The 14,346-nt window shown below is 41.1% G+C and overlaps 2 protein-coding genes across 2 annotated transcripts; one reads left to right on the top strand and one right to left on the bottom strand.

Annotated features, from left to right (window-relative positions):
- The first annotated feature begins 587 nt into the window (after positions 1-587).
- LOC139348959 (prosaposin) lies at positions 588-5,265 on the top strand. Its single transcript, XM_070989397.1, has 10 exons — positions 588-676; positions 784-842; positions 1,249-1,323; positions 3,429-3,551; positions 3,670-3,783; positions 3,900-3,980; positions 4,152-4,335; positions 4,642-4,700; positions 4,786-4,851; positions 4,931-5,265. The coding sequence occupies exons 1-9, from the start codon at positions 625-627 to the stop codon at positions 4,840-4,842; spliced, it is 804 nt and encodes a 267-aa protein (XP_070845498.1). The 5' UTR covers positions 588-624; the 3' UTR covers positions 4,843-4,851; positions 4,931-5,265.
- A 217-nt stretch (positions 5,266-5,482) lies between these two features.
- mat2aa (methionine adenosyltransferase 2Aa) lies at positions 5,483-13,503 on the bottom strand. The gene is made up of 9 exons (XM_070988501.1): positions 13,168-13,503; positions 11,726-11,803; positions 10,490-10,612; positions 9,722-9,834; positions 9,442-9,585; positions 8,829-9,047; positions 8,457-8,639; positions 8,178-8,311; positions 5,483-8,059 (listed from the first exon to the last, which is right to left on the bottom strand). The coding sequence occupies exons 1-9, from the start codon at positions 13,259-13,261 to the stop codon at positions 7,957-7,959; spliced, it is 1,191 nt and encodes a 396-aa protein (XP_070844602.1). The 5' UTR covers positions 13,262-13,503; the 3' UTR covers positions 5,483-7,956.
- Between the last annotated feature and the right edge of the window lie 843 nt (positions 13,504-14,346).

Here is a 14,346-nt window from a genome sequence, read left to right as displayed (position 1 = left end):
TGAGATTAGAAATCAGTCTAAGGTATTCTGAAAAAAATATTAGCTTTGGTGCGAGCACACGTTAGTATAAATGTAGTAAGTAGTTTGAACAGTACAAGGAGAAAGAACGTGGACCTGTTTAACTGTTTTTCACAACAACACGGCCATGGCAACATGGCCTTCCGCACCAAAAACACTATCTCTCACTGTCCTAAGATGCACCTCTGTACAGTGGAGTGGCTAACATTATACAGACAAATCTGCAAAATACATCTCAGTAGTCACAGCCAGAGTGAACCAAACTATAAAATAGGATGATGTGATACAATGTAGCGAATGCATGTTTTAAATATAATCACGTCTTCAACATGAACAGTGTCAAGTTTTCGCACCGAGGTATGAAAAACTGAATATGAAACTTGACTAATATTAGCTTTTTGACAAACAGGGGAAAAAAAACAGTTCCCCTATTCCCCTATAAATAACTCTTATCACACTAACATAAGTTTTTTTGTTCCCCCTCAATCTGGTTGGTGGGGGCTATATGTGGTAGGTGGGCCCTGTCAAATATAAGCTGCAGTCAAAGTTTCCTGTACAGACGTCAGGAGGGAAGACACTCAACTAACAGCCTGAAAATATCAGAGGATGGCCTTGCTCAAGATTGCGTTGCTTCTATTCATTTGTCTTGAAGGCTGTGGTGAGAACATAATTAATTGTACTAAGATGATGAATTAAAAAGTGAATGGTAAAAAAGTCAAGTGATGAGATATACTGCAATGATATATTGAACGTTCCATCCTACAGCTCTGACTTCAGCTTTTAATGTTGATGATTTGCAAAATGTTCCAGATGCCCTGAGAGCAGTAAGTTTATGATTTTTTTAATTTAACAAAATGAGTGAAAGTGAGTGAGACACTGTTTAATTGTAATGGTTCACAAGCCAAAACCTTTGAAAGCACTAGTTTAATCTTTAACAAGGCATTGTTTTTTCTAAACTGATCATACATTTTATGTAAAATCTTAATCTTTCAAGTAACAAACTATATCTGTCAAATACATGTAGTGAAGGAAAAAGCACAATAATTCTCTCTGAAATGTAAGTGTTCCTGATTTCTTCAAAATTAGGAAGTGACTTCAACTGTCTGTTTGTATTGTTTCTGACTGCATCACATGCATGCAACAACTTAGAATGAACACCTGGTACAGTATGTGTAAGTGATTTAATCAGGTTGAGCTGTCTTAATTTTATGACTTTGGCTCTGTACACAGAATGGGGACGTCTGCAAGGACTGCACCCAAATATTTGAACTCCTTGCTGACATGCTTTCTAGTACGGACCTCCAGGTGAGTACAATGGCCAACTAAGCAGCAAACACATTCCAGAGGACTTATATTTGTTCACTGATAGTATTATTGATAGTCAATGTCCGTATTCTTAAGTCAAGATTAACATACACATCGTGTTATCTCAAGGGCTTGCTAAGATCTCTGGTTGAATAGTCTTCATTAAATTTAAAAAAGAAAAAAGAAAAAAGGAAACACTTTTAATTCCCGGAGGTACACCCCACCTGTTCTCTTATCAGTTAAAGCACCTTCATCACATTCAGAGATGCAAATAATTTGAAATCAGTCATGCATAGTGAAATTCTCTCTCTCTCTCTCTCTCTCTCTCTCTCTCTCTCTCTCACACACACACACACACACACACAAAATAAAGGGAACGTCTCTTTCTTTGTTCGTGCTAAGTCACTTTCCTATGTCCAACAAAAGTTGAAATGAGACTTCACAGTTAGTTTCTGTTTCTCACCTGACCTCAAAGATCCTCTTTCCTCTCAGCTTTATCTGTTGAGAGTCCCACGAGGATCTAAGGAGAGAAAACACGTGCCAATTTCTGTATTAACTGTTTTAAGTAACACATTGTTGTAGACATTTCACTAATTTCCTCCAGTTTGTGATTACATCCAGAAAGTAACTTCGTATTTGCCAACGTTGTCATAGTGCTCTACATTGTAGAGCCTACAAGGCAAAGTGTAAAGATGCAACAACAATAAGTATACAATATAAGACCCGTTACCTTGCACAATATATCTCTGTGTTCAAATGCAAATGATAGTGATGGTTTGACATAGAAGTCATTACCTCAATGCACTGAAGAAATACATTTAAATGTTTTGAACCCTATGGACCGTGCTGCAAACAAAATCTTCCCAGAGGGGTCTTCGGTTTTGTAAAATATCATTTTTCTAGACTATGAGCATCACAAAACAAATGCCATTCACCTGTGTTGATGTGGCAGCAGAAAACTTAGCAAGCTCTAATTTTCATAACATAAAACTGAAACTACACATTTGCATTATTTTAGATAACAATAGGGGAGCATGGAACTTCATTATGAAATATCTAATTATATGTACCAATACATAAAGGAACCAACAAATGGTGAAATAGCATAATACATTACATCACAACAATGCTACAGTAATTAAATTTGAAAAATTAGCTGCTGCTGCTGCTGCTGCTGCTATAAACCCAGCCAACAGACATCTAGTTTGACATGGCTACAGAAGCTACCTAGCTAGCCGCTATTCAGCTTGTCTGACTTTTCATTTGGCATTAATGTGAAAGCTGGTGTTAACAGCAGAGGCTGGCTTTAAAATTCAGTTACCTTAGCAGCTTTGTGAGGTGTTCCTCTGTGAAAGTCACAACTCTGTGAAAAGCAAATAAAATTTCCTTCATTTGTCTGTTAGGAGCTAACGCTATGTAGCTAACTAGCAGTTGATGAGCCATAAGGAGGCACGCGACTGGCTGAAAGGCGGCAGGAATTGTGTCTGTGTACGTCTGTTGCTTTCCTTACTAGCTTAAGCCTGTGCTTCAAAGGTAAATCTAATACTTTAAGATGATATTGAGAGGCCAACTGGCTTTGCATTGCACCTGTTGCTCAAAAATTATACAACATAAGTTTGTATCTTTATGTGAATATGTCTAGTTTTGAAATTATTATGTATTTGTTCAAAACAAAGGACATTGTGCAAACTTCACACTGAAAGCGGCGGTTACGGAGAACTTGGGGACAGTGGTTTCATAGCAGAACTAGTACAATTGTAACATCACCACAACTGCAGCCAAATTCTTTTTTGTAAGTATGGTGTGACTATGGGAATGTCTATACGCACATATCATACAACCCATTTCCACTCTTACTCACATGCAAATGGGACTTATCTGTAATAAACTTCACCAAAGATATTGAGGAAAAAATGCTTCACAAGAACAAGCAAAAATATTAAGCATATAGTGTCATTTGTCTGGCATTAACACAGCAAATGCTAAGAAATTACATATAGTGTCTGGTTTGTCTCTTAAAATCAATGATATGTTTAACTGGTGTACACCAACTCATCTGCAGATTAGGTTTAAGACCGTACTCCTAATACAGCACTTTATTTCAGAAAAAGATCATGGATAGCCTGGAAAGTATGTGTGACCACCTGCCTGGGTCAGCCGCCAAACTCTGCAAAGAAGAGGTGGAGAAGATGCTCCCGGTGGCCATCAGCTTCATGACTGCTGTTGTTGTAAGTTGCATGCTGGATTCATAAACAGACACAACAGAAGTAAAATAATAATAGTGGTGTGTTCTGTAGTTTTTGCGGTCTTTCTCTAACACATATCGTCCCATCTCTTCCTGTGTAGAAACCAGCTGAGGTCTGCAAAATCATTGGGCTCTGTGGCTCCTGTGACAAGCAGGAAAAGATGCTCCGGTATTTCGTTAAGGAGGCTGTTCAGGCTGCCATGACAAGTGAAAATGTCAGTGAAGTACAGCTTAGAAGAACTAATTTGAAGTGAATATTATCATACGTGAAAAGGCCTCAGATTGATCTATTTGTGCTTCACTCCCTCTGCTGTTTGTGTCCGTCAATTAGGTGCAGCCCGCAACACAATGCTCTTTCTGCATTTTTCTAGTCAAGACTTTGGAGGACTTGCTGCCTAAAGAAAGGACTGAGGTGAGCGCTCGTGCAGTGAAGGAAGACATGTGCACATGAATAACCGCAATATCTTTTTGTCCTGTCCACCCACACAGACATACATGCAAGTAGACAACCTGAGTGCCTCCAGACAGCATTGCCGGCTGTGTGGACATCATGGTGCCCCGTCATCTTTCTCTTTCTCTGCAGGGTGCTGTGATTCAAGTGCTGGAGGAGATTTGTCACATTTTGCCCTCCTCCTACCGGGATCAGTGTGAGGCTGTGATTGGCAAGTTCGGCAAGACAGTGCTGGACGCCATCCTGAGCTACGCCACCCCTCAGGCCATCTGCGCTCTCATCCGCCTGTGTAAAGGGCAAGAGGCTCCTCTCGTAGGTCAGTCTGCCTCTCCTTCAGTAATGTGTGCAGGCCTTCATCTTCAAGTTTTCTTGTTTTGTTCATCCACTGGTTCGACCCAATGCAGACCTTTGCCCACAGTGGATTTAAACTTATTGTAGCAGGAAAAGCACTAGTGTTAACATTAATGGCAGCTCTGTTCCCTTAAACTATAACTCTAAGATCTCCAAACTGGTACACCTGCACTGAACACAACTGTCATCAGGATGATTCATCAACTTATCAAAATTATTTCATTTTATGCCTATCAATGAATCAATTATTCAAATGTCCCTGCTTTTTCAGACCCATGCACTTTGACAACGCACAGGTGCAGGGACATGAAGACTGCCCTCAGATGTGGAGTAAGTGAACGGCTGTCTAGTTGTAAACGTGTTGATCTTGTGAATGTTCCGTATTGATCACATTTGTCCTGTCTTCTCTATGCAGACGCTGTTTTACTGTCAGAGATTTGCATGGAAGCCTCTCAACTACAGCACGCTTTAAAATGCCGAGGTAGGTGAAAATTTATGAGGACTTCAATTAAATTAAAAATGCATGACACCAAATAAAGTTTCTTCAAATTTCTTCTCAGGATGGGACTAAAAGAGTCAGCTTCAGTGCCCTCGCTAACGACCCAGATCTGTCAACGTCAAACTGCAAAAATTTCTCTAACTGCTTCACACCTGTGGCACTCTGCCTGATAGCATTACTTTCAGATAATGGTTTGATATCTTACTGCGTTTTGGGACTATGCATTGTATATATAGTCTGCATTAAGTGAAGAAAACCAGGACTTAGCTTGACAAAGTATCATGGACAAAAGTGTTATTTGAACTTCAGGAGTAAAAGGAATGTTAAGATATGAAAGCTTGACTGTGGGATCAGAATGTTCAATGATTAGTATGAAAGGAAGAAATGTTTCGCAATCATTCTGTACGCTGAAATTTGTAAGAATTTGCTTAAGGTTTTTGTACCAACTTCTATTCCATACTTGTTTCATGACTTCCTCCTTCTTGTGAGCTTTCACACGGATGATTTTTGGAGAATTATCTAAATGCAAAACTGTTAAAGAGAATCTACAGTATGACCTTAACATGGAATCACATAAATCTACTTTATGATGCAAAATAAATAGTAAGAAGCACAGTCAATGTGCACAAGGAAGAGTGCAGTTTATTTGAAGGGTTTAAAAGAGAAACTCAGCAACAAATCGACTCCTCAGTGTGAATTACTGAAGAGGGAAGCTTTAGTAGAAACTTGTGGGGGCAGGTTGAGTAGGTAAGGGGTCAGATACTGGGGGGCAGGGAATAGGGACATTGCTGATTATGAGAAAAAGGCACTTTTACACATTCAGCAACCACAATGACAGTCCTCAACATTCAAAAATGATTTTACAGTGAAAAGAATGCTTATAAAACTCCCCACAGGAGACCATGTAAACGGGCTGGTTTCTCTGTACAACACCAACCAATCATTTGTCTCGTCTGTGGATGAGCCAGAAGATGCAAACATATGATTTAGAAAAAACAAAACAAAACAAAAAAACTTTTGGGAGTCATTTCACTGGGTGATGGAGAGTCAGATTATTCTCTATGGCTCCTAGCTGAGGTTTCTATGCAGTGCACTCAAGGAGCCACAAGGTGATGCCAGAGGAGCCAAACTAAAGACAGGATATCAGCTTCGTCAGAGTAGGAAAAAAAAAAAAAAAAATCTTATAATCTAATTTAAGTATTACATAAAGGTGACACAATGCTACCGATCTACAGTACATGAAGACATTTTCAGACACACTTACTGTGCCCCCAGCTCTGACCAGGTAACTGTGGTGATTTAAAAAGGTGAATACCAATCTAACTCAGTCTTACAGCTGGCTTAGCCTCAACTCTGCAACTTCATGGTGAGGATACACAGGGGCAAAGTCATGGAGAAGGGCATTTGGGTAAGCTTTCCAAGGCATATAGTGTGTATTCAAAACTTTTTAGGTTCACTGGCACATATCTTTCCCTAATTTATCTGCCTCTCTTTTAAAAAGAAGTCTTCAGAAAGGACAATGAGAGGGGCAACTTTGACAAACCCAGAGTGTTTCAAGCATAATACTCAGGAAACAGATGTGTGCCACCCATGACCAAAAGAGGTACGGTGTGAAGAATGAATACATTTTAAAAACAAATAAATAAATAAATAAGCTCAACATTCATTTGGGAACTACTGAACTACTGTACAAGTGACACTGAAAACATAAGCCTTTTCCATTTTTGGTAAATTTAAGAAGCAATGTGCTGTGCAATCTCGGTGAAAGATTCAAAATCCACAAGCATCAAGTAACAAATCTGATCCTGCGTCCTCATTTGTACAAAATCCAACCCTGTTGAGAAGACGAGAGCAGTAATACCACGTCTTACATTCACTAAGCCAACTGTGCGCTGCCTCTTATCTCTTTGTTTTGGTCTGTCTGTGGCTCTGCTCTTCATCTTCTCTATGTCAGTCCACCTTTCACGCTTTCAACTTGGCATGGCACACATCATTGCTTGCCGGTCAAAGAGTTGGGTCCCAACAATAGTCGAACGCCATTCTACAGATGATTTCAAGTATACTGTTGCCATGAGATAAAAGCAGCCCCTGCCCAGAGGTGACTGAACCTGGGTTTCTCTGTAACTACACCCAGAGTCACTCTCAGTAGGGTAGGGGTGTGGTGGGGGAGTGCAGTACCTCTGCCTTTATCTTGGTCAGCACAACACTGACACATTCAACATCATTTAGAACATTAACATGACATTTAAACCAACAAAATAAATTACAAAAATGGAGTGATTTCATGGTGCAGCCCAACATAACCACACAGTCATTAGCAGCTTCTGACTTCTCTGTAAAACGTCAGAAAAACAAAGCATGGCCTGAAGGGACAGCACACAAGAAAATTAGCAGACAGGGTCAAGTACTCGACAACAGTTTAACCCTACTTGTGCCACAGAAATCTGAGAGGGTGAAGGCTGCGAAGGGAACAGTGCTTTTGTTTTTTGTGACTGCTAATAGCAACAAAATTAGGTGAAAAGGGAAACTGCATTAAAGAGAAACCAACAGAGGATGCCAACCACTGATCACTTCTACAACTAAATTGCAGTGAGACTCTGAACTTAAATGCTGAGGAATAGGAGATATTTCTTACAAAATACCATTATTGGGAAACACCTATATGCTCCTTATGGTTTAAATATATCCTGTCAATAATGCTCATCAGCCTTGTGGAGACTCAAGTTAGTCCACTCTTGACAAGCAGTGTCAGGAAAACTTGATGACCATTAATAATACAAAAAATGAGGTGAACCGGGAGAACAAAGATGAATCAAAGCTGGCAACACTGCTGAAACCTGCATGCACAATTTCTCCAACATGTCTGTTCAATTTAATACCTTGGCATCTGAAATACTGTTGTTCTCTCTTGAAGATGTATTTAACGGGAAGGGAAAGGGCATCTTTTCGCATAGTGGAAGTTGTGGCGATGTGGCTGTTTGTGTGTGTGAGGAGGGGGGGTGGGGGGTGGGGAGAAAGGGGGAGGTAGACAAACACACATTTATCTGTGGTACACCTAAGACCTGCTGGGAGATTAGAGGCAGGGGTTCAGTATTTCAGCTTCTTGGGCACCTCCCATGAAAAGACATCACGACCAAAGTGCCCATAAGCTGCTGTTGGCTGGTAGATGGGCTTCTTCAGGTCAAGATCCCTGGGACAGAAATAAAAGTCTGATTTATAGAAACCTGAAGTGTGTGGAAAATCTGTATGATAGGGATCCTAACTGCATGTTTGTGCATTGAAATGTGAAATAAGACACCACAGGATACCTCACGATAACTCCTGGACGGAGGTCGAAGTTCTTCTTCACGATTTCCAGCAGCTCCTTCTCGCTCTTCTGGGAGGTCCCATAGTCGAAGATTGACACAGAGAGCGGGTGGGAGACTCCAATAGCATAGGATACCTAAAACAGTTGTCAAAGATTATGCCAACATTAAGAACTTCAGCTGAGACAGGAGAGACTTTTTAAACCAAGAAAGCCCTCAGCACATACAGTACTGCACCATGCTTTATGTGTGACACTAATATATAGAGTTTTGTTCACTCACCTGGACCATGACACGCCTGCAGAGCCCAGCTTTCACCAGAGATTTGGCCACCCAACGGGCAGCATAGGCAGCAGAGCGATCTACCTTTGTGTAGTCCTTCCCAGAAAACGCTCCGCCTCCATGGGCACCCCAACCCCCATAGGTATCGACAATGATCTTACGCCCGGTCAGACCAGCATCACCCTGCGGGAAGCAAAACGGGACTTCGAGTTTTCTGCACAAATTCTCTTTGCATGATTTTGTTCATCTTGACCAATCATTTAACAGTTACGTTACTATTTTTGTGCTGGAAATTGGCCATAAGGTAGTTCCAAGGCTGCACTGTGTATGAGAACTACAGAGGTAAAGATTTGAAAGACGTTCTCGTCTCACCTGGGGTCCTCCAATGACAAAGCGGCCACTGGGTTGCAGGTGATATATGGTTTCATCATCGAGGTACCCACTGGGAACCACCGCTTTCACCACCTGCTCCTTCAGACAATGGCACATCTCGTCTAAACTTATGGCCTCATCATGCTGCACCGACACCACGACAGTGTGGACACGCAACGGAACCATGGCGCCTCGATCCTGCCTGTACTGAACAGTCACCTGAGGGGGGAAAAAAAACAATTCATAAATATTAAAAGCGTAAACAAGATGGAAGAGTTTACCGTCTGTTCTTTAAATTTATTTTAGTTCCAGATGGTGAGAGAAGTGTATGTTTTCACAAGTATATGAAAAACAGTTTGCAGAAACAAACAAGAAATATAAGTGTGTCACTGTAGATGATGTGTAGTTTCTCCTAAAGTGAGAACTGGCAATTGACCTTTTTTAAATATTATAATATAATAGCCAATGACAAAAATAATCATTGATGCAGTGATAGGTCTAATTATTTGGAAAGAAATCACATTCAAGTCAGGTATTCCAGGAGTGCAATACAGTTTTATTCCGAATAAAGCATGGCCAGTATGAAAGTAGAAGCACTCTTTCCTCATCTAACCTGAGTTTTGGAATCGGGTCGAAGCCACCGCAGCGTTCCATTTCGGCGTAACTCAGCCATCTTGGCATTGAGCTTGTGAGCCAGGACAATAGTGAGGGGCATACACTCCTCAGTCTCATCAGTGGCGTATCCAAACATCAGACCCTGTGAGAGGTGCAGTGACAAATCAGTGCATGAATCGAGCACAAAACAACATCACAAATACTGTTACCGCCATACTTCTGGCTCCGTTCCCCCAGCTCTGGATCAAACACAAACACAAATGTATGAACCCTCCAACCTGGTCACCAGCTCCCACGTCCTCCTCTTTTCGATCCAGGTGTACGCCCTGAGCAATGTCAGAGGACTGCTGCTCCAGAGCCACCAGCACGTTGCAGGTCTTATAGTCAAAGCCTGTAGAACAAGACAACTGAGCTTCGGTTCATGGTTTCACAGGCTAGTCCTCACTGTGGCACTAGAGCCTCATTCAGATATGCATATTAACTTTTACGACACAGTGCCTTCGTGTATTTTTACATGAATCCCTCCGTGCCTGAGAGAGGTGCATAAAGTATGATGTACATAATACATCAGAATATGCACATAATAAAACAAATATACCTAAAGACACAGAGATCACCTGGAAAAGGTACATAACTATCTCCTGAGCAGTTAGCTTAACTGGCTCAGTTACACAGACTGTGTTAGAAATCAGTCACTAACTCACTATATATGAAAGTCAAAACCGTTTCAGACACTAATAAGGTCATTGCTCATTTTCAATTCCTCATATTCACTTCTTTCTGCAGTGCATTGTGGGAGAATTATACAGTAGAATTCTCAGTAGACATCCTGATAGTTCTGTCACTACTCCTTCTGCTTTGAATGGACTCTCCACAAGCTACAGAACTGACAGAACCCTTTGGATGATTTGATGCAATCCTGTGTGAAAATTTTAATAACAACCAACACAAACCTGAGAAGGAAGTCTGTAAGTAGGACAGATGCTTGAAGTGCATGAAATCTCAAATTGCACTACACTTACAGTCCACAACTTTCACTACCGTACCTTTGGATGAGTCGTCATAGCCTATGTGTTTGATTGTGTCCCTGACAATCTTCTGGTAGTCAACATTGGCCTTGGAGGTTATCTCCCCCACCAGCAGGATCATCCCCGTCTTAGCAACGGTCTCTGAGGACACAAATACATGCAGCGTGAGGGATGAGAGTGAGACTAAGTGTAATAGATTATTAAGAACAAGAAGGTGGAAGGGTATTGAAGACACAGGCTGAAGCATGAATTATCTTCTTAATTTCTAAATTTAAAGATATCCTGATAGATCCTGCACACGGGTCCTTTAAAATCAATTATCAAAGTAGCCAAGTAGCTACCTAAAAATGCAGGATGTGAACTATTTGTCCCATTACCCTTTAGATCAGCTTTTTTTTCAGTAGATTCAAATCACCAAAGTGATGATGCAAATAACTAACTAACTAATTTCTAAAAAGTGCAGGTTGAGCCACTTTACTGTTCAAGTGAAGCAAATTATTTTGACGAACAGGTTTCCACTGGTAAATAGGCTGAGGTAAACCCCACCGACAAACAGTAAATGTAGATGATTTGTAATTTAAACATCAAGTCCTTTGATGAACTGTAATTTCAAGCCTCCTGAAAGCTTTTCATCATGTGCATGTGTGAGTATGGTCCTGGTATAATGTGTCAGGAGTATGTAGTTGCATACACATGCATGCATACAAAATTCGGGGACTGGATCAAGTGCAACGGACCTTGGGACAATTGCTGCCCAATGCATATTCTGACCATCCAGACAGACCAAGCGCCACTAATGCGATTGTTCCAGGAAGAGGTGGACGAGAGCTGGGATACGAGATAAACTAATCCACCTTGGACCTAAGGCCCTAAGGCTACTCCACTACACAGCCTACTGCTGGCTAATGTCCTGTCACAGTTCAATTGAATTTTTCTCTTTCATGATAACAACCCTGGTCCATATCGTATTTCAAAATCTTAACCTATTTATAATGTTTTTCAGCCTGCGCAATGGGGACTTTTTTTTTTTTTTTTTTTTAAGTTCCTGATTTATTTCCTGGGTTCAGTGCCTGGAGCTCCTCATGGCCTGCTACAATATGTTTGAAATGGAGTTTTAGTTCACAGGAGCCACAAGGTGAAATATTTCTCAGGAGAGGAACCAAAAAATCCATTAATTAACATGACTGCATGGCTCAGACTTCACATGCATGTTTCAACCTCTATGGTGCTGCCTGCTTTGCTATCTAAACTTACCACATGCTACTTTGGCGTCAGGGTCTTGTCCAAGGTGTGCGTCCAACACGGCATCACTGATTTGGTCACAAATCTTATCTGTGGAGTACAACACATTTTTCAGCAGTCTCATCAACACACATAAAAACACGCCATGGCAACGCCACAGTTAGGCTTATTGGAGAGATGGAGAACATATTGGTGCAAGATTATTTCAGGGGCAGTGATTTTAAACACAGATTGTAATGCTAAAACTACTCTAATGTTGAATTGTATTGCTATTTAGTAGAACGGTAGTCTAAATGTTTCCAAATTCTAAGAATGCCATCAAGCAGGAAACACAGCACCCACTCTAGTGTTGAATTGTATTGCTATTTAGTAAAACCGGTTTTAACAGTAGTCTAAACCCCCCCCCCATCCCCCAGCATAATGTCCTACAAACTTCTGAAAAGTTATGCAATTGTTCAACTTGCTCTACAGTAATATAGTCTACCGCACCAAAAACCCTGCAACAAATCCTTATTTTATGAAGGTTATCTTGTTCTCTTTCGCTCACTAATCAATTAATCAACTAACTGTAGCAGCTCTATTACTTTCTATGTCAAGATGCAATTTTTAGGCTCAAAATCTGTTTGACTGTCACGTTATCTCTGGACTTAGCAAGTCAAGCACAACGGGGTTTATTACTCACATATGAACAGGCTTGTCAAATGAGTAACACACATTTCTGATAGTATCCACTGTGTGCAGATTAGGTAGCGTAACGTTATGGTAACCCCATACACTTCTATATATAGTCTATTTGTCTGTTGAACAAACTTGGGCATTTTCCTTCTTGACTCGACGATAACAAACCAGCAGCTGCCGAGCACATGTCACATGTACATGAACTTACATGACACTGTAATGATGCAACGCCTTCTTGCAGCTAACAACCTTTTCCAATTTAAAGTAAAAACACCAAACACGGGGTAGCCGTGCTTGTGTGCGTGTAATGTTAGCTTTTGTTGGCGTAACACGCCACCTCATGATGTAAAATAATGCCAGAGTCATGAGGAGCTAAGCGTGATTGACAGGCACCAACAGTCCCAACTAACGTGATGTTAGCTTTAGCAGCTAGCCGCCGTGTTGTTAGCATGCAGCCGCAGCTTTAGCTCAATAAACTGGATTACAAGCCTAAAAACAGGTTGTTGTCCTATAGGGGATGTGGACTGTCCGAATTACATATAGCTAAGACACTTTTACACGGCGTGAACCCACTTTTTCACTATGTTGACTGAGCTACAGAGCGGATGAACCGGGCAGGCCTAACTACTTAGTGGGCAGAGACCAGCTGACAGATAACACGCTGAGCTAACACACCACCTGACCTTGTTTGAGAGGCTAACAGAGTGCTAGCAGGATAATTAATGTGGTAAAAGGGAAACTACCTGACCGACAGAGAGTTACGAGTTAAAACTTACCGGGGTGTCCTTCTCCGACTGATTCCGAAGTGAAGAGGAAGCAGTCTTCATCAATGAGCGAGTTGTTATGGAAACCGTTCAGATGGCCGTTCATTTCTTCAGTAAACACGCACTTAGCTTCCAAGCTAACTGTTCAAACTGCGAGACGCGTTCACAGACAGGTTTGATAGCCTTTACCTCGGTCTCCTGCTCTCTCACAAACAAAGTGATAAGGCTGTTTCAGGCTTCTGCGCACCGGCTGAGGCTCAGAGCTGCTCGGCGGACCCTATTTATCTGGCTTAACAACTTCTCCAGAGCCTTCAAGTCATTTCTGTGCAGCCAATGTTGTTGTTGAGCGCAGACCATGTGGTGCAGATGGGTGTGCTCTAATTAAGAAAAAAGTCCCTTGGGGTGAAATACTGTTCAATAAACTTCAGGTACCCACCACAGCTGCATCATGCTGTTTTTACTTGATGTTTTCGGCTCATGACCCCTTAAAATAAAACACTGTCTACTTGTGACTCCTCATCACTTCTTATCATTTCCATAATTCACACAAGTAGTATTTCACGTGATGTAAGATTTTTAAGAGGCATGAAACGGTTAAAGTTTGAAGTATATCATTCATCTGAGGAATTGCATGCAGTTCAAAGAAAAGCAAGGCAAGTTTTTTGTTTATTTGTTTGTTTTTTAACCTTAATGCCTCTAATCATCATGGCTACCCCTTAGATTTACCTCTGGTTCAGACCCCCAAGTTTGGGAGCCAATTTAAAATTATGCCAGGGAATATAATCACATCCACAGCCAAACTTCCTACAAATTAAACTAAAATTTTGTTCGGCTCAGTGTGCAGAAAGGGAGAAAAGCATTCAGTGGCAGCTGTTTGAACAGGTCTATGATGATGACTAACTTTCTGCAGCCAGCCACATTTGGACTACGCAGTCTTGGCTGCCCATCAGATAAATTAATCTGTGCGTGTGCAGCTTGTTTTGCCTCTTCAGCCTGGTGTCTCTGTGGTTTCAGACCTGTGTGCTAATCCAGAAAGTGATTATCTTGATTACAATCACCAGGGCAAACCATAAGCTGCGCACACTTATCTACGCCTCAAGACACCAATAGCTGTTTCTATTGGAAAATTGTCCACTTCTTTCATTGCATTTGACAAGATGTCCTGTATGAAAGTCATATCTCACAGATCCA

The sequence above is a fragment of the Chaetodon trifascialis genome, chromosome 20 (genome assembly GCF_039877785.1).
Source record: "Chaetodon trifascialis isolate fChaTrf1 chromosome 20, fChaTrf1.hap1, whole genome shotgun sequence".
NCBI classification, from domain to species: domain Eukaryota; kingdom Metazoa; phylum Chordata; class Actinopteri; order Chaetodontiformes; family Chaetodontidae; genus Chaetodon; species Chaetodon trifascialis.
Note: the sequence above shows the minus strand (reverse complement) of the source record. Positions and strands in the feature narration are given on the sequence as shown.

Excerpts from the sequence above, each read along its gene's own strand:
- LOC139348959 (XM_070989397.1), top strand. The coding sequence starts at position 625 with ATGGCCTTGCTCAAGATTGCGTTGCTTCTATTCATTTGTCTTGAAGGC. Across the intron at positions 1,324-3,428 it reads TTTCTAGTACGGACCTCCAG|AAAAAGATCATGGATAGCCT; the intron begins GTGAGTACAATG and ends ACTTTATTTCAG. Across the intron at positions 4,701-4,785 it reads AGACTGCCCTCAGATGTGGA|ACGCTGTTTTACTGTCAGAG; the intron begins GTAAGTGAACGG and ends TTCTCTATGCAG.
- mat2aa (XM_070988501.1), bottom strand. The coding sequence starts at position 13,261 with ATGAACGGCCATCTGAACGGTTTCCATAACAACTCGCTCATTGATGAA. Across the intron at positions 11,804-13,167 it reads AGTCGGAGAAGGACACCCCG|ATAAGATTTGTGACCAAATC; the intron begins GTAAGTTTTAAC and ends TGTACTCCACAG. Across the intron at positions 8,640-8,828 it reads TTGTCATTGGAGGACCCCAG|GGTGATGCTGGTCTGACCGG; the intron begins GTGAGACGAGAA and ends TGCTTCCCGCAG.